General features: G+C 51.3%; 1 protein-coding gene across 4 annotated transcripts; it reads left to right on the forward strand.

The window, feature by feature from the left end:
- PMM2 (phosphomannomutase 2) lies at nt 1–25,560 on the forward strand. Of its 4 annotated transcripts, XM_013974851.2 has the most exons (9): nt 101–181; nt 1,953–1,980; nt 5,853–5,964; nt 8,373–8,449; nt 9,161–9,252; nt 12,404–12,503; nt 12,616–12,691; nt 14,774–14,889; nt 24,173–25,560. In XM_013974851.2, the coding sequence occupies exons 3-9, from the start codon at nt 5,868–5,870 to the stop codon at nt 24,272–24,274; spliced, it is 660 nt and encodes a 219-aa protein (XP_013830305.2). In that variant the 5' UTR covers nt 101–181; nt 1,953–1,980; nt 5,853–5,867; the 3' UTR covers nt 24,275–25,560. The 4 variants fall into 4 exon arrangements, with proteins under 4 accessions (XP_005697551.2, XP_013830305.2, XP_017896158.1 ...); XM_005697494.3 differs by lacking the exon at nt 1,953–1,980 and having other exon boundaries at nt 1–181; XM_018040669.1 differs by lacking the exons at nt 101–181; nt 1,953–1,980 and adding an exon at nt 931–1,086 and having other exon boundaries at nt 24,173–25,549.

Here is a 25,591-nt window from a genome sequence, read left to right on the forward strand (position 1 = left end):
GGAGTGGATTCTCCTCCTCCCGGAGTGCCCTACGGCACGGGGGCCGGACCCGGAAGTTCCGGGCAGAGTTCCAAGTGCCAGCGAGTCCTATTGGGTGCGCGTGGAAACTAGGGTCATGGCTGCCTCCGGCCCAGCGCTCTGCCTCTTCGACGTGGACGGGACCCTGACGGCCCCGCGGCAGGTAAGAGGCGCCCGGCGGTAGCCGGTGCAGAGCCCCCTACTGCTCCCAGACGGGGCTAACGACCGCCCAGGTAGGCAATCTGGGGCTGCTAGAGACCGCCCACCTCCCTTGGAGCGACTGAACTCTACTCTGTGTTCCCTGGAGGGCTGAGACGGAAGCCCTAACCAGATCTTCAAGACCTCAGGGTGCTCGGAGAGATGGGACAGGCCGAAAAACTCTAAGAGAGCAAGGAACTTGTGTTGGCTTGGAAAACGCAATTCTGGACTTTCACCGTCAGCCCTGGCTGTGAAACCCAGCTCAGCCCCTTTACCAGCTTGTGTGCCCTTCTCAGATGTAACACTGTGGTCTGTGCCTGTAGCTTGATGTGAAAGACAGGTTTCCAAGTCAGACAGACCTAGTAGAGTCTCAGCTTTACCTCCTGACAACTGTGTGACCTTGAGCAAGTCACTTAACCTCAGTATCTATGGCTTTAAGTGGGGAGGTGACCTGTTCCTTGAGGTGTTTGTGGAGGTCGAATGAAATCATATAAGTTCATGAAAGTATCTTGCAGGCGGTAGGCTGGGTTCAATAATACTCAGTTAGTATTAACCACCACCACCGCTGCCTTCTCCAGCCCTGCAGTGGAGTGGGGTGATGGATAAGACCTAGATTGCTACAGGCTGCCTGTTGAGAGTCTCCCTGGACTCCTGGAAACTTCTCTTTTCCAGATTTTGTTGCCATGGGCTCAGATTTTGTGATGACGCTCACTCTGACCTCCCCCTTGCATGAATCAGTCACTGAACAGCAGCCATTCAAACTTGGGACTGGTTCCAAGTGGCCTCGCTGTCTTCAAGTTCTGTCTCTACCCTGCTTGGTTCGGGCCGGATGGTAGCAGCGGTGGGTGCGCTCTGGAGTTCACACGGAATGTATGTGACCTTAGCTGCATCATTGTACCTTTCTGAGGCACAGGAGCTATGTATCTAATGATGGTACTCAATTGCAAGTTCTCCAAAGGCCCTTTTTGACTCTGAGAGTCCACGATCCACACACACTTGTACGTTGTTAAAAACCCATAGTGGTTCAGAGCCAAGGTCAGTAATTCATTGTTTGTAAAGGGGCAGGTAGCAAATACTTTTGTGTTTGCCCACCATATGGTCAGTACCAACTGCTCGACTTTAATGCAAAAGCAGCCATCGACCATACGTAGACACTCTAGCTGTGTTCCGGTAAAACTGCTGCTCAGTTTGGCTCTTTGGTTGTAATGATCTTGGGTTTACATTCCAAGGCCTCTTACACAATATCATTAGAGCCTCTTAACCTTTCTCCCTTTTTCATCCCAAGTGGAGTAGTTATTTTCATTTTAAATTAGGAAACAGACACAGTAAAACCATCACCTTGGTTTCCATACAAGATCTGACAAAAATCTCTGGGCCTCGGGGTATTGTTATTTGCTAAGTTTGCCATTTTCTGCCAAAGCTTCAAGGTGGAGGCTGTTTTGGTTACTAGGTGTGCCATTCAGGAACATGCTTCTGATTCCCAGAAGGAATCAGGACATATAAGCACAAAGTATGAAATAGCAGCAAAACCAGGCAACCTGCAGTGTATTCCCTTGAAACATTTCTTTGGTGAACATGATTTTTATATGCACTGGGTGCTCCAGGTAAAAAATAAAGCTAATTTAGCAACAGATCTGCATTATACAACCTTTCCCTTCCTCAATAAACAACATTCGCAAACACTGATAAGCACAAGGCAATCCGAAAGCAATCAAATGGATTATCTTTTCTTGCAGCTGCTGAAACAGGATATGACCTAATCAGGTAAAATCTAGCCAGTGGTGTCAGAGCTTTGCGCATTTCAATGTGCTGGTAAAACATTGCTGTCCTGAGTGCTTTCCTAAGAAATGCCATTGCATCTAAAAGCAGTTGAGACTTAGAAGCCTGCAAAGAGAAGCAGGGCATAAACCTGGGTGGACTGTTTTCCAGCTTTCTCTCATGAAAAGCTTCAAATGTACAGAATCGCTGGGGGGAAAAAACAGTACCCAGAAGAACCATATTCACATCACTTAGATTCAGCAATGATTGCGTTTTGTTTTGTTTTAATTATTGGTTTATTTTTGGCCACGTTGGGTCTTTGTTGCTGCCCTCAGGCTCTCTCTAGTTGCTGCAAGCAGGGGCTACTTTTTCTTGGGGCCACACTGACTTTTTGTGGCGGCTTTTTGCGGAACACAGGCTCTGGGCGCATGGGCTTCGGCAGTTGCAGCGTGTGGGCTCAGTGGTTGGGGTGCACGGGCTCCGTTGCCCCACAGCATGCGGTATCTTCCCAGATCAGGGGTCAAACCCGTGTCTCCTGCAGGTGGACTCTTACCCACTCTACCACCAGGGAAGTCCTCGCTCTCTTTTTTAATCTTTGCTGCATCATTTCCGAAGCTGTAGTCATAATGGTACTTCAACCCCTGAATATTTACACCTGCAGCTCTTGACAGGGACCTCTGTTGTAACCACAACTTTGTGATCACACCTAAGGAAATGATCAGCAGTGCCTTCAAGTGATTTTATACAGGGGTCAGCAAACTTTACTCTGTAAAAAGCTGCTTGTGACCATGATCGAGCATCTGACCTCCCCCAGCCCCACCACAGGAGGTAGGAAATGGTTGAGGCTCGCACAGCTGCTCACCCCTGTGTAGTCATGGCTGCAGACACCACAGAGATGAATGGATATGACTGTGTTGCAGTCGCTGTACAGAAACAAGCAGAGAGTTGGTTCTGGCCCACAGGCCTGGTTTTCTGACTCTTCTGCTCCTTAATTTTCCTTAATTATCCCTAGGAAGTCTTCTATATATATATATTTTTTTTTCACATTTATTCCAAGTTTTGGGCTCCTTGCATTTTCTTTTGTCTGGGATGACTTATAAAGAATTCCTTGAATTTATCACAAGAGTTATTTAGAAACATGACTCAATCAAAAATTGGGCAGAAGACTTAAACAGATATTTCTCCAGAGAAGACAGACAGATGGCCAGTAAACACATGAAAAGATGCTCAACATCACTCATTATTAGAGAAATCCAAATCAAAACTACAATAAGGTATTGCCTCACACCAGTCAGAATGGCCATCATCAAAAAATCTGCAAACAATAAATGCTGGAGAGAGTGTGGAGAGAAGGGAACCCTCCTACTTTGTGAGGGCTTCCCTGGTAGCTCAGCTGGTAGAGACTCCGCCTGCAGTGCAGGAGACCCTGGTTCGATTCCTCGGTCAGGAAGATTCACTGGAGAAGGGTTAGCCTACCCACTCTGGTATTCTTGGGCTTCCCTGGTGGCTCAGCTGGTAAAGCATCTGCCCGCAATACAGGAGACCTGGGTTCGATCCCTGGCTTGAGAAGATACCCCAGAGAAGGGAACATCCACCCAGTCCAGTATTCTGGCCTGGAGAATTCCATGGGCTGGATATATATAGTCTACGTGGTCACAAAGACTCAAACACGACTGAGTGACTTTCACTTCACTTTCACTTCCTACACTGTTAGCGGGAGTGTAAACTAATACAGCCATTATGGAGACTAGTGTGAAGATAAAACCAGAAATAAATCCACCATATGACTCAGCAACCCTACTCCTGGGCATATACCCTGAGAAAACCATAATCAAAAAACACGTATGTGTCCCAGTGTTCATCGCAGCACTGTTTACAACAGCCAGGACATGGAAGCGACCTAGATGTCCATCGGTAGATGAATGGACAAAGAAGCTGAGATACATATATACAAAGGACTATTACTCAGTCATAAAAAAGAACGAATTTGAGTCAGTTGTAGTGAGGTGGATGAACCTAGAACCTGTTATACAGAGTGAAGTAAGGCAGAAAGAGAAAAACAAATATTTTAATGTGTCTATACGGAACCTAAAAAAGTGATATTGATGAACCTATTTGCAGGGAAGGAATGAAGACGCAGCTATTACAGAGAGTGAACTTGTGAACACAGGGGAGGGAGAGCGTGGGATGAATGGAGAAAGTAGCAACAGCATATAAACAAGATGGATAGCTGGTGAGAAGCTGGCACTCTGATGACCTGGAGGGGAGGGAGGGGGTGGATGTGTGATTATGGCTGACTTGCACTGTATGGTAGAAATCAACACAACGTTGTAAAAACATTTTAAAAATATATTTAAATAAATGGGAAAAGGCCTCTCCGGTGTGCGCCCCCCTCCAAAAAAGAAGCATCGTGACAGTTTTGCTGTGTGGCTACTTTACTCCGTATCTCTGTATCTCTCTCCTGCGGTGGGGGGTAGTTGAGATGCTCGATTGTGGTCAGAAGCAGCTGGGTCTTATTTCCTGTCGAAAAATATTTGCTGCCACCTGGAAGGGGGAAGGTGCCTCTCTGACCCATGCGTGTTGAGCATGTCTCCTGGCTGACCTGCCAGACCATTCAGCTCATCGGTGCTCACAAGGGTCCAGATAAAAATAAATGGTACCCTTTGGCTTCTGTGTGAAGGTGTAAGTGTTGTGTTTGTTGTTAGTGTTGCATTTTTAATGTTCTGCAATCACAAGACTCTTCCCCACTTCCTCCCGTTCTGACCTCATGTCTTCAGTCACTGACTCAGAGGCCACTAGACTGTCCACTAGGTCAAGATCTCACCGGAAGATGTGGAAAAGATTGCACTCTCTTAGAAGCCCTTCTGCACAGTTTTATTAACCATATGCATGTACTACTCTTAAAATAATGCTTTTTAAAGAAAAAGAGAAGATTGAACTGTAGATGTTTTTATACTGAAGTTAGGTGGATTTTTTTGCTTTTAGTTTCTGGTAGCTTTATTTGTGAAAATAAGTGTACAATCACAGCTTTATTTATGAAGATAAGTCCATGTAAGTGTACCATTAAGACTGCCAGCAGCAGTGAAACAAGGGTTTAAAAGATACTTTGTGGTTTGCCTAACACAGGGATATCACTTCATCTCAGTTTAAAATTTATTTCGAATTAGCACATGGGTTGGCATTGGCCACAACTTGAATCCATAAATGCAGTACAGTGTAGCATTTGAAAGGAATGGATCGATGCGCATTCTGGAAAAATCAGCACAACTTAATACTGAGAAAGCAAGTCATTGTGCAAGACAGATAATGAGTCCAACTGGTGTTTCAAAAAGTAGAACATGTTTATATATGTGCCTACAGAGAAGTGTGTAAATGCACAGGAAGAAAAACAATCTGGAGCAAACCACAACAGCTGTTACTGTATTATTTGTGTGTTTTAAGCCAGGTAAAAATTTTAACTTAACAAGTTTTTGGGGTTTTTTTTCCTGATACCTTGATGTCCCTAAGTGAAAAGTGAAAGTGAAGTCACTCAGTTGTGTCTGACTCTTTGCAACCCCATGGACTGTAGCCCACCAGGCTCCTCCATCCATGGGATTTTCCAGGCAAGAATACTGGAGTGGGTAGCCATTTCCTTCTGCAGGGGATCTTCCTGACCCAGGGATAGAACTCTGGTCTCCTGCATTGCAGGCATACGCTTTACCATCTGAGCCACAGGGACTCCCCCAATGTCCCCAAAGCACAACCAAACAGTTGGTCTTACCTGTAGATATAGAAGCAGATAGACAAGTATGAGAGTAAAGGTTGCGTTACTCTTGGGGGTCTTAATCTCCCAATTCCTGCATGTCTCCTGACTGTTTATTTTCCTTTTTGAAATGCAGAAAATTACCAAAGACATGGATTGCTTTCTGCAAAAACTGAGGCAGAAGATCAAAATTGGCGTTGTCGGTGGGTCGGACTTTGAGAAAGTACAGGAGCAACTGGGAGATGACGGTAGGCTCTGCGTTGCTTGTTATGTTTTGGTGAAACGGTAACTTCTTTTGAGGTTATCGGGATCCATTGCCACTTAGTGTCGTGGTTACAGCCCTGAATCCTCCTGCCTGTGGGGCAGCATTCCTGCTTCCTTGATGGGGGAACATTTTCTCTGCCCTTAGTTTTTCTGTTTTTTTTTTTTTAATCCTATAAATACATTTCTGGAGTTGCTGGTGAAGCAGTTGGTACTCAGACACGTGGACAGATGGACCTAGAAATGTGGGTGTCTGTGTCTCAGCCTGGAATCCTTCTTGCTGATATCCATTAACTGCTTTTCTGGCCTCAGTTTGGGCACCATCCAGACATCCTGCTCACCTCGGTACTGAGGGGCCCTGTGAGTCTTCACGCCCACCTCTGTTGTCCTATCGCTCAGTGTTTCCCAGAGTCTCCCAAGGCTCCTCGCCCACCTAGGGAATCAGAATCCAGACCCCCAGGGCCCCAGGAAGCTAGAGACTGACTCAGTGGGTCCGCGGGGCCTGGGAATCGTACTTCAGCAACTGCCTTCAGGAGATTCTAGGGCTGCTTATGTAGCACTGAGTTTTGGAGACTGTCTGCTTCTGTCTGTCTTGAAGACTGAGACTGCGGATTATTCATCTTCATGGCCCCAGGGGCGCCGAGGTGCCTGAGACGGGGGCCTGTGAGAACAGTGGGTGGAGACCTCGAGGGCCTGAGCTTTCTCTTTGGCACCATTGACGTCCGGGGCCAAGAACTCTGGTTGTCCGGTGCACTGGACGCTGTTGAGCAGCATCCGCGGCCTCTGCTCACTTGATGCCAGCAGCGCCCCCTCACCCAGGGTGACAACCACAGGCGCCTCCAGACGCCAGAGATGTCCCCTGGGGCAGCGTCACCCCCAGCTGAAAACCACTCCTTGAGATGTAATACCTTCCAGTGCAAATCTGTGTGGGCTGTATGTGTCAGACAGGTTACTGAAAGAGTAATCTATGGGGGCCCTTTAAAACCCTCTGTTCTGGGCTTCCCGGACGGTCCCAGTGGTTCAGACTCCATGCTTCCGCTGCAGGGGTCATGGGTTCGAGTCCCTGGTCGGGGAACTAAAATCCCGCATGTCTTGGGGTACAGCCGAAAACAAAGCTCTCTGTTCCTCTTTCACTAATTGTCCTTATAGGTGCTCTGTTTAGAAACGCCATAAACAACATGTTGTTGTTTGTTATTTAATTTACTCACTCAGTCATGTCTGACTCTTTGCAACCCTGTGGTCTGTAGCCCTCCAAGCTGCTCTGTCCATGGGATTTCCTAGGTAAGAATACCGGAGTGGGTTGTCATTTCCTACTCTAGGGGATCTTCCCGATCCAGGGATCAACCCTGAGTTTCCTGCATTGGCAGGTGGATTCTATACCACTGAGCCCACCTGGGAAGCCCATATAAACAACATAATGGGGCACATTAAGACCCTGTTACCAGGTCCTGATTGCCCTTTCTGCCTCTGATCACGTATTTAACCACAGGCTCAGAGAGGTTTTGTTAGTGTAGGACAGTGTCTTACCTTTCAGAGTATGAGTAGAAACACCAGATTCACAACAGTCATGAGCCAGAAGCAAGTGAAAGACCACCTGTATGAGAATCACCTGGGACCTCGTTCAAATGCAGAGCTTGGCCCCCACCCAACACGCCGTGCCTGGGAATCTGTGCTATAACAAGCGCCTGAAGTTTGAGACCACCCAGATGGATGTGGGCTTCCCCTGTGGCTCAGCAGTAAAGAATCTGCCTCCAGTGAAGGAAATGTGGGTTCTATTCCTGGGTCAGGAAGATCTCCTGGAGGAGGGAATGGCAACCCACTGTAGTGTTCTTGCCTGGAGAATCCCTGTGGACAGAGGAGCCTCGTGGGCTACGGACCATGGGGTCACGTAGAGTCGGACACGACTGAGATGACTTAGGATGAACGCAGGCAAGATTGATGCGGGTGGTCTTAAGGGTCACTTGAAGAGCTTTTTTTTAAAAAAAAAAAAAAATCATCTGATTCTTAACCCGGCCCCTGCAGGTTCTGATTCAGAAACTCCGGGAGCGTAGCCTCAAATTCGGCAGATTTTCCTCACTGTCCAGATGATGCAGGTTACGGTGGGGTTTGGGAGCCATCGGTGGTTTCCACTTGGCCTTTACAAATAAACAGGCGGAAGGCAGAGACATGCAGTGACCCACCACCCACTCTCCAGTCTGCAGCCTAGTCGTCATCTGTTAAACTGATAACAAAGCGTCTTTAAAAAAAATTTTAAGGAGCTTTATTCCACCCTCCCAATCTGTTAAGATAGGTCAGTGCTGGAGTTTAGCAGTTTTGTTGGCCATGTGTTAATGAAGAAATAGAAACACAGGGTTCAATTCATTGCATTCTAAAGTTTCTTTTGTTTTGTTGGCAGTTATTAAAAAATATGATTACGTGTTTCCAGAAAATGGCTTGGTAGCATACAGAGATGGGAAACTCTTGTGTAAACAGGTAGGTTTGTAAGTATCCAGACTATGACAGACTACTAGTCAAATGTTTTCTGGAAAGATACTTGAGTGCCTCCGGGGGCTGAGTGGTAATGAAACTTCACCCTCGTTTTTCACATTTTGGATGTTGAACCATGTGACAATGGTTCCAAATTGCTAACTTACACATTCCAAATTGCTAACTTAATTTTTATAATTGCTTTTTAAGGGTACTTAATATTTCTGTTATGGTAGCAGAGACCAGTGCAGGCTGCCTTGCTACAGACATTTTTATGCAGTCCTGTGTAGCTCTTATTACCATTAAGATCATTCTGTTCAGACAGAAGAGGAAACTGAAGTGGAACAAATATGTTTTCTATCTGTGTCTGCAGATATTTTAATGGAATAAAAGCAGCAACGAATGAACTCTTCGGGGGCTTCCAGGAAGTACTTAGAGAGAGAACGAACATAAAAATCCTGAGTAGTGAAGCAGGAAATGGTTCTGACTGAAGCCCTTTCTAGTTTGCCCAATGTTTTCAGCAAATAAGAAAGAGAGAAAGTAAAATAAAGTAAAAATAAAAATTTTAAAAAAAAGAGAGGAGGAAGGCAGTGAGGGTGTCACCCAGCCCCACCAGGTGACCTTCAGCCCGAGGTGGCTAAAGACCTGGCTTGGCTGGAAAGCCATTTGAAAACATCTCCCACTGTGTCAAGTAACATCAGCATTTTCTTTATCTAGAATATTCAAGGTCACCTAGGTGAAGCCCTAATCCAGGATTTAATCAACTACTGTCTGAGCTACATCGCAAAAATCAAGCTCCCGAAGAAGAGGTGGGTTTGCTCTTAGTGACGAGGCGCTGCTGGAATATGGCGTCATGTCATCTGGCGGGTTGGGGCTCAGTTAACTCCACAGTGCAGTGCTTACAAGGGGCCACCGGAAGCCTTCTGCGGGGCCTGCAGGGGATGAAGGGAAGTGAAAGGGGAATCCTCAGTCATGTCTGACTCTTTGCGACCCCATGGACTGTAGCCTACCAGGCTCCTCTGTCCATGGGATTTTCCAGGCAATAGCACTGGAGTGGATTGCCATTTCCTTCTCCAGTGGATCTTCCAGACTCAGGGATCGAACCCTGGTCTCTGCATTGTAGACAGACGCGTTACCGTCTGAGCCACCAGGGAACGCCTGGCAGTGGACAAATGATGATATAAATGATGGCATGTCCGCATGACAGGAATTGAAAGTTCGATGCTTTCAAGCCCCCTGCCCGTGACACAGCAGCGTGGGAAACGCATCGCCCCCAGCTGTGGGGTCAAAACTAGAGGCCCCCAGGCCAAATCCCCCCCAGAGCCAAGTTCACTTGGCCCCCGCTGTTCAATGCAATCTGAGTTAAGTGCTGTCGTTTTCTAATTGTTACCCATTCATGCATTCGTTTATTTTTGGCTGTGCTGGGTCTTTGCTGCAATGCACGGGCTTTTTTCTAGTTGTGGCGAGCGGGGCCTACCCCAGTTGCGGTGCGGTGGCATCTTGTTGCAAAGCTCTGGACTCTGTTTGCAGCTCGAGGGCTCTTGAGTTCCCGGCTTAGTTGCCCCAGAGCATGTGGAATCTTCCCAGACTAGGGATCGAACTGTGTCCCCTGCCTTGGCAGGTGGATTCTTAACCACTGGACCACCGGGTTAGTCCCAGTGCTGTCATTTGAAAGTCTGATTTTAAATGTCCGGGCTTCCAGTTTCTGTTGCATCTGAAGACCCCATAGTTCAGTGCCCGCCCTCAGCATGGCAGCAGCTGGAGAGGGGCACAGGCACAGTGCTGCGCCCCCGCCCGCCACCACCATCTCCAGCCTTTCACAGGCTGTTTGTCTCATTTTTCTGGCCTCTCTAGACAGTGATTTGTGAACCTACCTCTTATTCCAAACACTTATCATCTCAATTCCCATTTTAAAATAATAACAGTAACATGCACACATGCCCACAATTAAAAGATTGGCAGGAAATGGACCGGATGCTAACGGTGGCTATTTCTGGGTAATGAGGTCACAGGTGGTTTCTTTGAAATACTTTTCATTTTCTTCTGTTTTCTGCACTTAATGTGCGACACCCTAGTGATTAGGAGGTGAAACGATTCTTAAGTGGCAGTTAAATTTCAAGAGATGCTGTGCTTTGAAGACTGAGTTCCTGAATCAGGTGGCCCTGCTCGGCTCCTCCTCTCAGAGGGCGGGGCTTTTGGTTTTCTCCTCTTTTCTCCTCTGTCCCAGGAAGCGGGGTGGATGAGGTGGGCGGGCCCTCAGATCCATTTTTGTTGGAACTGGGAAGTGACCTATGAGCGTTTGTTACCCTGTGGTGTTGACATTTGCGTAAACTAGAAATTCTCCGTTATAGAAAGTATCCCAGGTCAGTTCAGTCTTTACTTTGGGCCAAGCGTTAAGGGAAAATAAAAAGAAGGTAAGATCCACTCCTGTTCTCAGAGAGGATGTTGTCTCGTGAGAGACCAGTGTACAGAGTTGCGACTGAATTAGCCCAAGGTTCCCGGTGGATTCAGCAGACAGAGCTGAAACCCTCTTTGAGCAGCGTTTGCCCACGTTTCTCGTGGGCCTCACTTTGTGCCCCACACAGGTCGGGCAGGTGCAGTGAGATGTCAGATAGTCCAGATCTTCAGGGGGGAAGTTAATGCTTGATCAGTCGCCTTAGTCCTGCTGTTAGAAGCCTTTCAACAATGTGTCAGCTGCCCTGCCTTTCTCGGGAATGAGAGTAATAATGTGTCCTTGAGCTGGGGAAACAGTTGAGCTCTCTTTCTGACAGTTTAGGACCCACAGGCCTAGGATCCCTGCCCCCGAATGATAACCATTGCCCCCCCCCACCCCCATGTACATGTAGATGGCGTGGGGAACCGGCCGGGCTGTACAGAGTCCAGGACAGCTGGGTGGGGGGTTGGGATAGTATCTCCAGTGTACATACGTTTGCCTCTTTCTCTGTAAGTGGAGCATAGCAGGGGAGGGTCCAGTGAGGGAGACTTGGCTGTTTTTACTTTACCTGATTGAGTCTTCACTGCTACTCAATTAGCAAAGTACTTTTACATAAAAATTTCAGGAGCTCCTTCGGGGGCTTAGGGCGAGTGCCCTTAGCCCCTTTCTGAGGTTCAGAGTGGTGCCCAAGCTCACCTGGTAAACTGTGGCCTGCCTTGGCCTGGAATCTGGTCCCAGCCCCATGCCTGGCGCTCATCCTCACAGTATTGTTACTGAGCTCACCTGGGATCCTCAGCAGCTTTCCCTGTGTCTCTTTGCCTGGTGAAAAGCAGCATTTCATTAAATCACTGGCCACGATGTCTGGATAGATACTTTCAGATTCCTCGGGAGCGTGAAGAGCCAGTAATTGTTTCCATAGCTCTTTGCTCGCTGTAACATTCTCTGCCCAACAGCAGCACTGTCCAGCTGAAATGTAATATATTTTTTGAGTTTTCTGTGGTCCTGGGTTTTTTGGTTTTTAGGAAAGAAAGGAACAAGTGAAATTCATTTTAATATGGTTTATTTAACCAAATATATCCAAAATACAGTCATGTCAAATATAGTCATTGTAAAGCATTATCAGGACCTCCCTGGTGGTCCAGTGGCTAAGACTCCACACACCCAATGCAGGGGGCCCACGTTCGATCCCTGGTCAGGGAACTAGGTCCCTCATGCTGCGACTAAGACCCAGCTCAGCCAGATAAGTAAATATTTTAAAAAATAAGTAAAGCCTTATTAGTGAGGATCAATTAGTGAGACTTTTTCACATGAAGTCTCTAAACACTCGTCTCTGATCAGATCAGCCACAGTTCAGGGCTCACGGGCCACGTGGGCCTGGTGACAGCCCACGGCCCAGCACAGCTCCTCCACATGTTGATCGCACCCACTTCTGCCTATGGAATTGCCTGCCTCTTAGCCCATCTGTCCTTCTGCCATGTTGCTCAAATGTGTCTCCGGGACCCCTCTCCCCTTCCCCTCCCACCCAGGGGCACTTTCATAGAGTTCCGTAACGGGATGCTGAACGTGTCGCCGATCGGAAGAAGCTGCAGCCAGGAAGAACGCATTGAGTTCTACGAGCTTGATCTGGTGAGTCTTCCTGAAATAGCCCAGGCATGCGGACACGTGGTGTGCCTCTCTGTGGCCGAGAAAGCCTGCGGTCTGCTGCACTAGATTCTCGGTATCTTTTTGTCTTCCTCAGAAAGAAAACATAAGACAAAAGTTCGTGGAGGATCTGCGAAAAGAGTTTGCTGGGAAAGGCCTCACGTTTTCCATAGGTACCATATGTCCAAGGGGTTCGTGCTGGGAGGTGGCTGTGGGCCTGTGTGCTCTTGGACTTGGACTCAGTTCAAGTTCAGGGCTCATGAGCCACGTGGGGTTGGTGATGGCCACACGGCCCAGTCCAAGTTCAGCTCTTGGACTCAGTGCTCAGTTTGCTGATGGGCAGCAGGATTTTATGGGTGGCCCGTCCATAAGAGGGAAAACACTCGCCTGCAACTTCCCTGGCAGTCCAGTGGTTGAGATGCTGCACTCCCAAAACGGGGACATGGGTTCGATCCCTGGTTGGGGAACTCATCCTGCGGGTCACACAGCATAGCCTAAAATAAATTTTTGAAAAATAAAAACCACTGTCCTGCAGAATTAGCCATAGCAGCGACTTGCCGGATTAGGAGATGAATTCCAGGCTGCTGGTTCTGAATCCTCACCCAGCAGGATTCTTCCTCCCAGTGCTTCTCCTGCTCAAAAACGAGAGCATCTTGCTTGATGAACTGTGTGTGATGATGGGGCTTCCCAGGTGGTACTCGTGGTAAAGAATCCACCTGCCAACACAGGAGATGCAAGACACTCAGGTTCGATCCCTGGGTCAGGAAGCTCTCCTGAAGAAGGGAATGGCTACCTACTCCAGTATTCCTGCCTGGAGAACCCTGTGAACAGAGGAGCCTGGAGGGCCACAGGCCATGACTGAACACACATACAGATGCACGCACACACGTGCACGCACACACGTGCACCTTTGGGCAGAGGACAGCATGTGGGTGACTCCGTAGAAGAGAGATGGGACAAGGCAGGGGTTGGAGGGGCCCTATTAGGTCAAGTAAGTCGAATGTGTCTGAAATCTTGTAACGTGTGACCAGCAGAAAACCTTAGAAGTCACTTGGGCTGATTTTACAAATCAAGAAACGGGGCCCAGAAAGGAGCAGGCGCTCGTCTAGGTTCCCAGAGCTTCTGCCGACAGTGACTGGCCAGCATGGCTGTTTCTGTGTCTGATGCAGAGCCCCTCTTGCAGCGCCGGGTGTCTCCATCTCGCATTCAGGTGAAACATGCCCAGCTTTAAGCAGACGGGTTTCTACTGTCGGTGCTGGTGAGCCATTCCTTAAAGCCCTCTCCTTTCACCAGCTCTAATAAGCGAGCGTACACTTGCCAGAAAACTAGAGCTGCAGCGGGACTCTGTGTAAAAGATGAATGGGTGGGCTGTTAAGTGTCCCAACAAAGCCTTGAAAGGGTTTTTTGTTGCCCGTGAAAGCTGTGTGGAAAATTGCCATCCGTGGGATTTTCATTTTCCTGCACAACAAGCTGTGTGCATCCTGCTGTTGGGAGGATGCACCGAGAGCATGGTGTGGCTGGAGGTGAGCAGGGCTGCAGCAGGCCGTTGGCAGCTTGCACGCTGGCCTGCTTCAGGGTCTAACCCTGCCCTGCAGAGGCAGACGTGGTTCTCACTGTGAGTCAGCATGCCGTGTCTCTTTTTCAGACTTCAGATTTTTAGATTTTAAGTGAAATGATGTTGGGGGCAGGGGAAGCATAATGCCAAAATTAATTTCTAGGGACTTCCCTGGTGGTCCAGTGGTTAGGACTTCGTCTTCGAATACAGGGGTGGCAGGTTCTATCGCCGGTCAGGGACCTAAGATCCCGCAGGCCTCCAGGCGGAAAAAACGAAATGTAAAACAGAAGCAGCATTGTAACAAGTTCAGTAAAGACTTCAAAAATGAGCCGCATCAAAAAATATGTGCATATTTCCATACCTTAACTAAAACTAAAACAACCACAGCAACAATTATTTAGGAAAAAAAATTCCTAGAAGCTGCCTCTACTGCTACTGCTGCTAAGTCATTCCAGTCGTGTCTGACTCTGCGACCCCACAGACGGCAGCCCACCAGGCTCCCCTGTCCCTGGGATTCTCCAGGCAAGAACACTGGAGTGGGTGAAGTTACCCCTAAAGTGTGGTAATTAGCAAGCCAGGGTAATAAAAATCAACCTTGGGGCTCCAGTTACAGACTAGCTTGAAGGGCACATTTTTTTCAGTGACATATCATTAACCTCCTTTGCATCTCTGGCTTGTGTGTCTCTCTCCCCCTCGGCAGGAGGCCAGATCAGCTTCGACGTCTTCCCCGATGGCTGGGACAAGAGGTACTGCCTGGGACACGTGGAGAAGGACGGCTATAAGACCATCTATTTCTTCGGCGACAAAACCATGCCAGTAAGTATGGAAGTGTGTTAGCAGCCGTGTTGTTCAGTTTGGGTTGGGGGAAAGGACAGACAGAGGGGCTTTTTCCCCCTACCACACACACTTCGCCCGGCAGCCTGGCTAACACTGGGTGGCGGCCTCTCCTGCGGGGTGGGGGTGATGGAGCCCCCTCTTCTCTGCGCTCAGACACCTGCCGCCTCTGGAGATAAGGATAGAGCCTTTCAGTGTGGCGTTGAGTGTCGCCCACCTGAGCACCTTCCAGAGCAAGGCTCGGAGCTGTCATCATACCCTCTTTGCGTTTCGAAGCCCTTGCCCTTTTTATTTTTCACCATATTTTTCCCAGAGGCATTCATCTTGATTAGGCGCGAGGAGCCCTGAAAGGTAGAACGGGAATCTCGTGGGTCTGACATTCAGGAGAGATGAGAGGTGTAGGGTCAGATCTGGGCATCACTCACGTTGGTAGGGGGCCATCCCTGGGGCACGGTCAGGAACCCCCAGTCCAGGACTGGATCTGAATTGGGGGCTGAGAGCAAAGCCCGGTGTGGAGAGGCCAGCGCCAGCCGAAGGAATTTCCCCGGAGCCTTGGGGCTCTCCTGAGGACAGGCGGGTCTCCTCAGGCCGGACTGAGAGGCGTGACCGCCATCGAGGCCCTGAGGGGGTGCACCCCGATGGCCGCTGCCCAGCCCAGGGCCACCTCCCTTCACCATCTCTCACCTCACGTCCCTCTGCTTCCCCACGGGCCACCCGGTGTGGTAGCTCCCTGCTGTCAGGCTCCTGTCTCAGGCTTTGTGGCTGAACTGCAGCAGCCAGTGCTGCAGAAAGACTGCTTAGACAGAGTCTTCAATTCCTCCAGCAAAAAACCCAGGGTTTGTGCTGTTACTAAAGTCTGTTCCACGTGGAGGGCTACCAAGGTGGTGCTAGTGGTAAAGAATCCACCTGCCAGTGCAAGAGACGTAAGAGATGGAGGTTCGATCCCTGGATTAGGAAGATCCCCTGGAGGAGGAAATGGCAGCCCACTCCAGTTTTCTTGCCTGGAGAATCCCACAGACAGAAGAGTCTGGCGGGCTACAGTCCATGGTGTTGGAAAGAGTCGGACATGACTGGGCAACTTAGCACACACGTTCTACGTGGACCTGCCTCTTTCAGTAAGATCTCCACGTGCTAGTCTTCCTGCAGGAAAGGGACTTCCAGATAGTATAGTCTCAAGGCCTGCTTTCCGAATTATAAAACTGGGGGACTTGCCTGGCGGTCCAGCGGCTGGGACTCCAAGCTTCCACTGCCGCGGGCCTGGGTTCAGTTCCTGGGCGGGGAACTAAGATCCCACAAACTGAGTGGCATGGCCGGAAAAAAAAATTGTAAACCTGGGTCTCAGCGAGGTTAACCTTCCCAAGGTCACGCAGCTAATGATAGAGCTGGTGACCCCAGAGCCAGCTCCCCACTTTTTCAATGAGTATACTTACCAGTCCACAGACCATCTCTCCAGTGGGCAAGGTACTATCTCGTTCCCCAGCGAACACCATGCTTCTCAGGAGCTGTATCAGCGAGCCTCTCTCTCAATGATGGAGGGAAACGGTTTATAACCACCTCCTTTTGTTGAAATGCTTTGAGGCAGAAGTGCTTTTGAATTCAGGCCTTGAGGGAAGAAAGTCACTGTCTGAGGCAAAGCGAGCGAATGACATTACCCCCAGGATCTAAGGGACAGCCGGAGACTCCCCCCTTCCCCCAGCTTTGAGCCAGTCCTTGTAGTCTGATAAGCAGGCTCTTCAGACGGGCCAAGACAGAATATTGCGTGACGATGGCCTTCTTGCTCTGCGAAAACAGCCATCTGAGGCCTTAGCTGGGGCTCTGCAGAGTGGAATGCACTCCTTGAGGTAATCAATAAACTTCTTTGGGGAATTTTTCACGTAGGAATTAGAGAGTTTTCTGTTGAGCCACTGCCGTACCACACACCAGTCTGTTTTGCTGCTTATTATTGTTGTTTTAACTTTTGCTGGAGTATGTGCTGTGCTGGGCTTAGTCACTCAGCCATGTCCGACTCTTTGCGACCCCATGGACCATAGCCCGCCGGGCTCCTCTGTCCACAGGGACCCTGCAGAACGAGAATACCGGAGGGGGTTGCCATCCCCTCCCCCCGAGGATCTTCCCGACCCAGGAATCGAACCGGGGTCTCCTGCATTGCAGGCGGATTCTTTACCAGCTGAGCTACCAGGAAAGCCCTTACTGGGGGATAGTCACTTTTTAATGTTCTGTTACTCTCTGCAGTACAGCGGTGAATCAGCTGTGTATACACACCTCCCCTCTTGTTTGGATCTCCTTCCCACTTGCGTCACCACAGAGCGTTGAGCAGGGTTCCCTGTGCTGTGCAGCTGGTGCGTGCTCAGTCACGGAGTCGGGTCTGACTCTTTGTGAACCTGTGGGCTGTCGCCCGCCAGACCCCTCTGTCCATGGGATTTCCCAGGCAAGAACGCTGGAGTGCATTGCCGTTTCCTCCTCAGGGGATTTTCTCAACCCAGGGACTGAAAAATCCCTGTGTCTCCTGCTTTGGCAGGAGGATTCTTTACCGCTGACCTCTTTTACACATAGTAGTGTATCAGTTATCTTCTTTTTTAATCTTACATACCTTTAAAAAACAGGTACTGTGAAATGGAGGCTCCCCCCCACCCCCGCCGACTCAATTCTTAATTAATAGGCATCCATTGTAGAAAATTAGAAACGGCGTGAGAAGGAAAGTAGAAGGCGCTTTTGAGTCACAGTTGACACGCTGCCCAGCCCTTCTGTACGTCTGCACATGACCCCAGCTGTGGGACCTGGCACGTTCACTCATTTCTTTTCTGCTTTTGTTCTCAACATACTTCATGCCCGCCCCTGTGTTAGGGAATATTTTTTGAAGACAAACGTTTGGTGGCCGTATAACATTATAGCGTTTAGGCACAGTCTATTGACCCATTTCCCTAGTAGAGGCCGTTTTGGGTTGTGGCTCTTTGCTCTCATAACGAACACTGTGGTGAACCCTTCTTGCGTCATCCTTGGCCCTCTTCTCTGATCTTCTTTGTCAGTGGTTTGCCCGGAAATGGGAGTTAGCAGCCCAGCCATCTAGTTCTTTCAACGTCCTGACACAGGGAGCAGTTCAGGCGCTAGCTTTACGCTTCTTTACATATTCGGTGACAGACATTCTGTAAGCTGTTTTTTCCCTTTGCCAGGCAAATGTTTTTGCTGGCTTCCAGGGAGGCGGCACCTGAGCTGAGTACTGGGTGAGAAACCATTTCCCTGTCAAGTTCAGCAGACTCAGTTTCCCTCCGATGGGATCTGACGTTGTATGGGGTCCCCCATGTCTTCCCGACCCCCAGCCCACCCTGAGTACCTCCAGAGAGCAGAGGGGAGAAGTAAGAGGCTGGCCTTTGCTTTTCTAAACTCTTGTCAGTGTTGGAAACCCCCTTATCCTCACCAGCAGTCACAACAACCAGTGTCCTTCTAAACCCAGCTCCGAGTTCAGGTTAAAGGCCCTGGGTCCAGCCTTGGGGGCGTCAGTTTGCTGTGGGGAGGGAGACAGCCAGGGCTTGGGAAGATGATCCAGACCACTCTGCCTGGCTCTCTGGGGGGCTGCCAGATCACCCCCAGCCTTTCTGAATTCCCAGGCAACAGTGCTTCTGCGTGTTTAATGCTTTTTGTAAAAAACATCTTGGCTTTAAGTCGCTGCAGCCTGAAAACACATCTGAACCCTTCATGAGCGTTACCCACTGATGGACTCTGACTCTGCAGTTCTGCTCTGGTTAATTCAGCTCACAGTTCTCTCCTCCGAGTGTGGAAAGGGCTTCAGAGAGGGGCCGGCCCAGCTAGGATCCCACCCTTCGTCAGGAGGAGATGGAGTAAGCAGCGCAATGCCAGGTAGCCTGAAACAGCTAGAGTGGGGTAACAGGCTGCGTAACTGTCTAAAGACAGAGAAGTCCTCTCTCCTCACATTTGCGCGTCCGGACACACAGGGAGTCTGAAAAGATACCCCAGAAACAAATTCCAGAGTTAACTGTGGGGGTAGGGGCGAGGAGGGGAGAGAGACTTCCCGCTGTGACCAGATCCTATTCTTTACATTTCTGAACTACCCGAAGGTGCTATCTCTATTGAAAAATCAAACTTTAAACTGTCTAATTGAAAAAGGGAAGAAGATGAAACTTTTCAAGTACTTCTTCAGCCCCAGACCCTGTGCTGGACACTTCCATGGGGTCTGTCTGCCCCGTCCCAACCACAGCTGGGGAAGGCGGGGGCCCCACAGAGGGTCAGCCCCTAAGTGGGCTCTGGAAGCCCCTCCCTTGTCATTCTCTCCCCTCACTTCCAAAGCACTGCGATCACTCTCCCTAAAACCCACGTGGTGGAGAGGGGCAATGGGCTTGAGAGCACCCAAATCTGCACCCCCAGGACCCCGGCGCGATGACCACAGGCGAGTCTGTCTCCTCCTGGGCCTCGGTGCCCTGGGCTGTCCACTGGGGACACGGGTCCCCTTCCGAAGGCTCGAGAACAAGGTGAGGTCTTAACAGGGCAGGCAGCAGAGCGAGCCTGGCCTGCATCCAGGGGGCACTGCCTCTAAGGAAGTTAGGATAAGGCTCACCTGGGGCTGAGGGCGCCATGTGAGGTTGGGGCCCACGGGGCGGATGACACGTCACCGTTGTGAGTGGTACCCAGCCACCCTCAAGATGCTCACAGGTCTTTAGCCGCAGTTAGGACTTCCTTGCCGTGCCCAGCGTCTCAAGGCATCTCCAGGGTCCCCAGTGAAAGCACTGTGTCCTGGGGTCAGACTCGCTTCACTCACTACTCCTTTCTCTGGTGAAATTTAAGGACCAGGTCTCAGGTAGCTGGTGGCAGGCTTTGTTAGTGGGATGAGGGGAGCCCCCTGGAGGAGGTTGGACCAGATTAGAGGGTCTCAGCCCAGCCGCGAAGACTCCTGTGCCCCCGCTGAGAGGAGCAGAAGCTAGAATGGGGTGCAGAGGTACCACAGGTTCCAGGTGTCCACCGGGGGCCCGCCTTCCTTCCAGACACGACAATCCATGGCCTCCCAGGTCCAGAGGACAGGACGGTGGCTGACTGGACCAGGCCCAAGGCAGGAGTGGCGCCGCGCCACCCCAGCATTCCTGCTCAGGGAGAGCAGGCCCCCAGGGGCACTGGTGTTCACAGCATCAGCTTCCCGAGCCAGGACCCCTCACAGCTCTGAACCCCGTTTTATGGATCAGAGGTAGGATATGCCAGAGCCATCAGCAGACCGGAAGTGTCAGTCATCCAGGACTTCAGCCCAGCAGCCAGCTTGCTTTCCGCCACCCCTGGCCGGGTCATCTGGTGTGTGCCTGTTCTGTTGCTCAGTCATGTCCGACTCTGTGACCCCATGGACTGTAGCCCACCAGGCTCCTCTGTCCATGGGATTTTCCAGGCAGGAACACTGGAGTAGGTTGCCATTTCCTCCTCCAGAGGGCGTTCCCGATGCAGGGATCAAACCCACGTCTCTTGCATCATCTGTGTTGGCAGATGGGTTCTTTACCACTGAGCCACCTGGTCATCACTAGATCTGAAACCACTGGTCCCTGGAGGCACATTGGAGTCACCTGGTTCCTTTCAAAACCTCATGTCCCTGGTGCCAGGCTCTTATTATTTTTTACCCTGTTTACTTCTTTCTAGGAAAAAAAAAAATCAGTACTATTCTCTAAGGGCATTCATTTTCAAACATTAAAGTTGTTTGAGATTGTGGTCCGATCAGTTCAGTCACTTAGTGGTGTCCAACTCTTTGTGACCCATGGACTGCAGCACACCAGGCTTCCCTGTCCATCTGCAACTCCTGGAGCTTGCTCAGATTTCAAGTTGGTGATGCCATCCAACCGTCTCATCCTCTGTCATCCCCTTCTCCTCCCGCCTTCAATCTTTGCCAGTATCAGGGTGTTTTCCAATAAGTCAGTTCTTCGCATCAGGGGCCATAGTGTTGGGAGTTACAGCTTCAGCCTCAGTCCTTCCAGTGAATATTCAGGACTGATTTCCTTTAGGATTGACTGGCTGAATCTCCTTGGAGTCCAAGGGACTCTCAAGAGTCTCCTCCAACACTACAGTTCAAAAGTATCAATTCTTTGGAACTCAGCTTTCTTTATAGTCCAGCTCTCATATCCATATATGACTACTAGAAAAACCATAACCTTGACTAGACGGGCCTTTGTTGGCAAAGTGAGATTGTTCTCACCCACAGCTAGTCCTCACACCGGGAGAACAGCACACGTGGCAGTCAGGTGGGGAGCCCCCAGACCCACAGCCTGCTGCCCAAGCCCTGGGCGCCTGGCCCTCAGGTGGCTGGAGATACACTGAGGTGGGAGCTCTCAGAGTTACCCAGGCCTCTGGCCCCCCATCTTTTGTTCTTTCCCAATTTTACTGATGAATTTTTGAAGCTCCTGCAGTGATTGTCACCTGCCACCAGGGGGTGAATCCCTGCTCTGGGCCGAGCCCTGGTCTTGGGAGGCCTTTGTACCCCTAACAAGTAGAGATTTGCCAAGCGCCTGTTGGACTCCCCGGGGTAAACATCCTCGTGCAGCCGCAGAGCCTGGCTATGCGGTGGGCGGGTGTCCACGGAGCCCAGACCCCCTGGAAGTCATGTCTAGTCTGACTTGCAGGAACCTGGGTCGGGGACACTGAGCCCTGCTCCCTATCTTTGTCTCCAGCGTCGGCATAATCAGGTTTCACTGGAACCCTCTCCCCTGTAGCCCAGACCTTGGCCTCTCTGGGATTAAATATTAATGGGCAGCCTGGGCTGAGCCGGGGCCTCTCCTTCGGGCCGGCCAGGTTCACCCCAACGGAAACACGACCGCTTATTCATCCTTCCGCCCCCTCCCTCTTCTCCCGGGAAACCAGAGCTTTGTTCTGGAGCTTGGGGAAGGCTGAGTCGGTGCATATGTAAATCCAGTTTTGAAATTTCCACCATTTCCTGTCGTCCAAAGCGTTACTACCAAAGCCGTATTTTTCTCAAGGGCGGTGCTCTCACTAGCTCAGTGTTTGGGTTCTGCTTTTCCCGACCTCCTTCCGAGTCTGGCTGGTGAGGTCTGTGCTGCCCAGGAGGAGCCTGCTGCGCTGAGGCCAGGTCCCCGGCGGGAGAGGCCTGCGGGCGGTTCCGCTTTCACAGATGATCTGAATCTCTGGACCTTGGCTCGATACAAGCCAGTGGCTTATACAGCCAGTGGCTGACTCGTGAGGCTGTGGTGGGCACCCAGCTGTCCCCGCACGGGATGCCCTCCCCAGGGGAGCGGGTGTGGCGGCTCTGAGCCTGGTTGCCCCAGAGGTTCTGCTCCCCAGGCGGTGTCTTCTGTCCGCGGCAGGCGCCTCCTCTGCTCCCCCTTTGGAGTCCTCACTGCCCCCCCCCACAACCCGTTCTCCAGAAGGACCCTCTTGTGACGGGAACCTGACGGTGTGAAGCCTGGCTCCCCGGAGGCTTGGCGTGGATCCCCGTCCTCCCGGCGGGTTCTCAGGGGCAGCCTTTCCCGGATGGGCGGTCACTGTCTTCTCCGTCACCTCCCTTCCTTCGGCCCCTCCCTGCATTCTTTACAGCCTCCACCGGAGCCTCTGGGTCGGTCTCAGAGACCAGCTCAGAAGGCAGCCCGTCGGTGGCCTTTGCCACTGTCCCTCCAGCTTCCGAGCCCAGGCCAGGTGGGTAGTGGGCGCTGCCCGCGGTTTGATGGTTTACCCGTGAAAACCCACCGCTCCCTCCAGGGTCCGTGAGTGCCGCAGCAGTGAGAGTGCCCGGGGGCGCTGGGTGTCTGCACGGAGCAGGACTCCGATGCCGTCCCGCACCCGGGCGGCCCTAAGAGAAATCTTTCGTTTCATCATAAGAATTGGTTTCACATGTACTTGATTTGTTGTTGTTGTTTTAATGTTTATTCGTCTATTTATTTGGCTGCGCCAGGTCTTAGTTGCGACACTCAGCATCCCTAGTTGAGGCCTGTAGGATCTAGTTCCCTGACCAGGGATCGAACCCCGGGCCCCCTGCTTTGGGAGCGCGGGCTCTTTGCCACTGGACCACCAGGGAAGTCCCAAACACGTATTTGTTTAGGAGACACTGGCCATGAAGTGGGAGCTGGCTGAATGACCAGAGTCCTTTCATGGGACATAAATTTGTGAGGCCCACGCAACGCCTGGCCAGCTCCTGGGAACACATCTGCCCAGGCACAGCTCCAAGGTCATGGCTCCCAAAGCAGCTCTACCCAGCTCACCTGGGCCCCGGCAGCTGACTCTTCTGGGTCTGTGAACCTCGCCACCTCCACCTTCTGCTTGGGGGTGGCTGGTTCTTACAAAGATGAGAGCAGCTGTAATTTCAGGTGTCAGTCGTTTAAAAGGTTGTCAGATTTTTTTTTTTTATAAGATTTTTGAGTTAGGGTGCTTATCCATTTTTATAAGGAAAGTGTAGGAATTTCCATGAGAAGGAAAGCAGGGGCAGGGCCGGGGGAGGGGGTTTCGGCACTGGCTCTGGGGGGAACCCACAGTCACGGACCCCCTCCCCCCAGCATGCCCAGGTCCTCCAGATACGTGCCCTCAACTCCTGGGGGCGCAGTGGGCAAGGGAAGCTAGAAAGCAGGGCCCCCGCGCTGGCTGAGCCCCGGGGGCTGCCCCAGGACCACTCGTCCACCGCGGCCTCCACGCCTCTGGCACGGTTCAGCCATGATCCCCCCTTCACAGACAGGGAGCCGCCCACAGCGCCCCCGTCGCCGGTGCTGGAACCAGGATCTGAGCCCAGGTCAGCAGGCTTGGGCTGCAGGCATGTGGACCTGTTGAAGCTTAATAAGTCACACACAGCCACACACGTGGCCAGTCACGCATCTGTCAGGCCAGCCCCACGCATGGCCCACGTCAGCTCAGAGATGGACCATGTCTGTGGTCCCAGGAAGTTCAAGGGCAGCGCAGCTCTGGCCTGTCTGCCCTCCCCTGTGACCTGTTAGGGACATACGGGTGCGGTTAAAGCAAATCAGTGGCAGTGAGACTCCTGTCACCCACTGTGCCTGCTTTCTCGATAGGAAAATAAGCCTTAGACAGGCCTTCGGGAACATTGTGACTTCTTCCACAGGCATAATCACATGTTCCTAGCTGAAGGCAGTTCAAGGGAAGGTGAAAAACCCATTCTCGATAGCAGCTGTACCGGGTGGTTCCTCTCCCGGAATGGTAGCTGCAGAGAGATGCTCCCAGTGAAACGCGGGGTCCCCATTTCTCTGGTGGTCCCAGGCCGTGGGTGGCAGGGGCCAAGGCCCAGGACAAACCAGGTGGCGCCTGCATCCGCCTCGTGTCTTCACAGGGCGGGAATGACCACGAGATCTTCACAGACCCCAGGACGGTGGGCTACACGGTGGCGGCGCCCGAGGACACGCGCAGGATCTGCGAGGAGCTCTTCTACTGACCAGCCCTCACCCTGTGGGAGGGGTCCCCCCAGCCCACCCTGCAGTCCTCGCTATGGTCCCTGCTCAGCAGGGGAATGGCCCTCCATCTCCAGGGCCAGAGGAAAAGGCTTGTCAAGAACGGTTCCCAGGACTGCCTCCAGCAGAGTTACATCCCCACCCGAGTCTCCGACCACCCCCACTCCACCCCATTTGTGCAGTCACGGTGCCCCGGGGGTTTTGTTTTTAAACTTCCTCATCATTCTGGAATGGTCCGGAGAGAATGAAATGAGTGAGCCTGGACCCTCCCTCTTCATGGGTCTCATGGCAAATGTAACAGATGTTCATGCCGGGACCCCCTGCATCAACACTGGAAGGGGGCTCTTGATGAGAAAGGACAGGACATTTATGATGAGCCGACCCCAGCACAGACGGTAAAGACATTTCCAGAAATGAAGCCCATGAATGTCTGCGCTAGCCCAGTGACCACTGACCCCTGGGACTTTGCACATCTCTGGCTGAGGACTCGGGGTAGCTCCGTATCCACTACACATTGGTTCCGGGACATGGACAGTGGAACCAACAGCCCCACTGAGAACTGGCCCGCAGGCTGGCCCAAGATGCTGCTCTGAGCCCCGGCCCCGCGAGTGCCGAGGCCATCGCACTTCACTCCTCAGGGATCAGGGAAGGGCCTGAGCTGCTAACAGATCTGGAGCCCGGTCTTTGAATAATAAGCCCTCCACCCCACCCCACCCCCACCTAGACTTTGACCCCAGGGCTGGAGCAGCTCTGTCAGGCCTCTGACCCTCTCTCCTCTCCTCCCTCCCGCCTCCCACAAGTTCCTGTGTGGCTGGAAGGACGGCAGCTCTGGCGTCATCCAGAGCACGGACGCGAGCTTTCCAAGAAACGGTTCACACATCACTTTTCAGCTTTGGTCCCTCCAGACCAGGGTAGGGTCAGTCCAGGCATGACCTCTGCTGGGGACTCTCAGACTTGAACCTGAATCTGGGGGTGGGGGAACTGGAGAGGGGTGTTCTGGCACCCTACAGTTGGTCCCCACCAGGTGCCTTCATCATAGAGGAACCTGGTTCCCCCCAGCCTCTCCTGAGCCCGGCTCGTCTTAGCCTGGAAGCAAGAAGCAGCCCCAGGCTGGAGGTCGGCCCCCACTGGCTGACGGTCACATGCTAGGGTGACCGTTCTCAGCGGTCCTGGGGCATCTTTCCTGGCTGGATTTTACAAATGATACTGTAATGATCTTTCAAAATGAAAAGTAGCAAATTAAAGTGATTTTATTGGTTCCTGTTTCCCATTCTGATTCCTGTTTTGTCCTTGGGTGGTTC

Source organism: Capra hircus, chromosome 25 (assembly GCF_001704415.2).
Source record: "Capra hircus breed San Clemente chromosome 25, ASM170441v1, whole genome shotgun sequence".
NCBI classification, from domain to species: Eukaryota; Metazoa; Chordata; class Mammalia; order Artiodactyla; family Bovidae; genus Capra; species Capra hircus.

Bases quoted from the DNA above. Each gene is read 5' to 3' on its own strand.
- PMM2 (XM_018040669.1), top strand. From the start codon at position 946: ATGAATCAGTCACTGAACAGCAGCCATTCAAACTTGGGACTGGTTCCA. The intron at 12,504-12,615 runs GTGAGTCTTCCT...TGTCTTCCTCAG, and splicing joins AGTTCTACGAGCTTGATCTG to AAAGAAAACATAAGACAAAA. The intron at 12,692-14,773 runs GTACCATATGTC...CCCCCTCGGCAG, and splicing joins AGGCCTCACGTTTTCCATAG to GAGGCCAGATCAGCTTCGAC.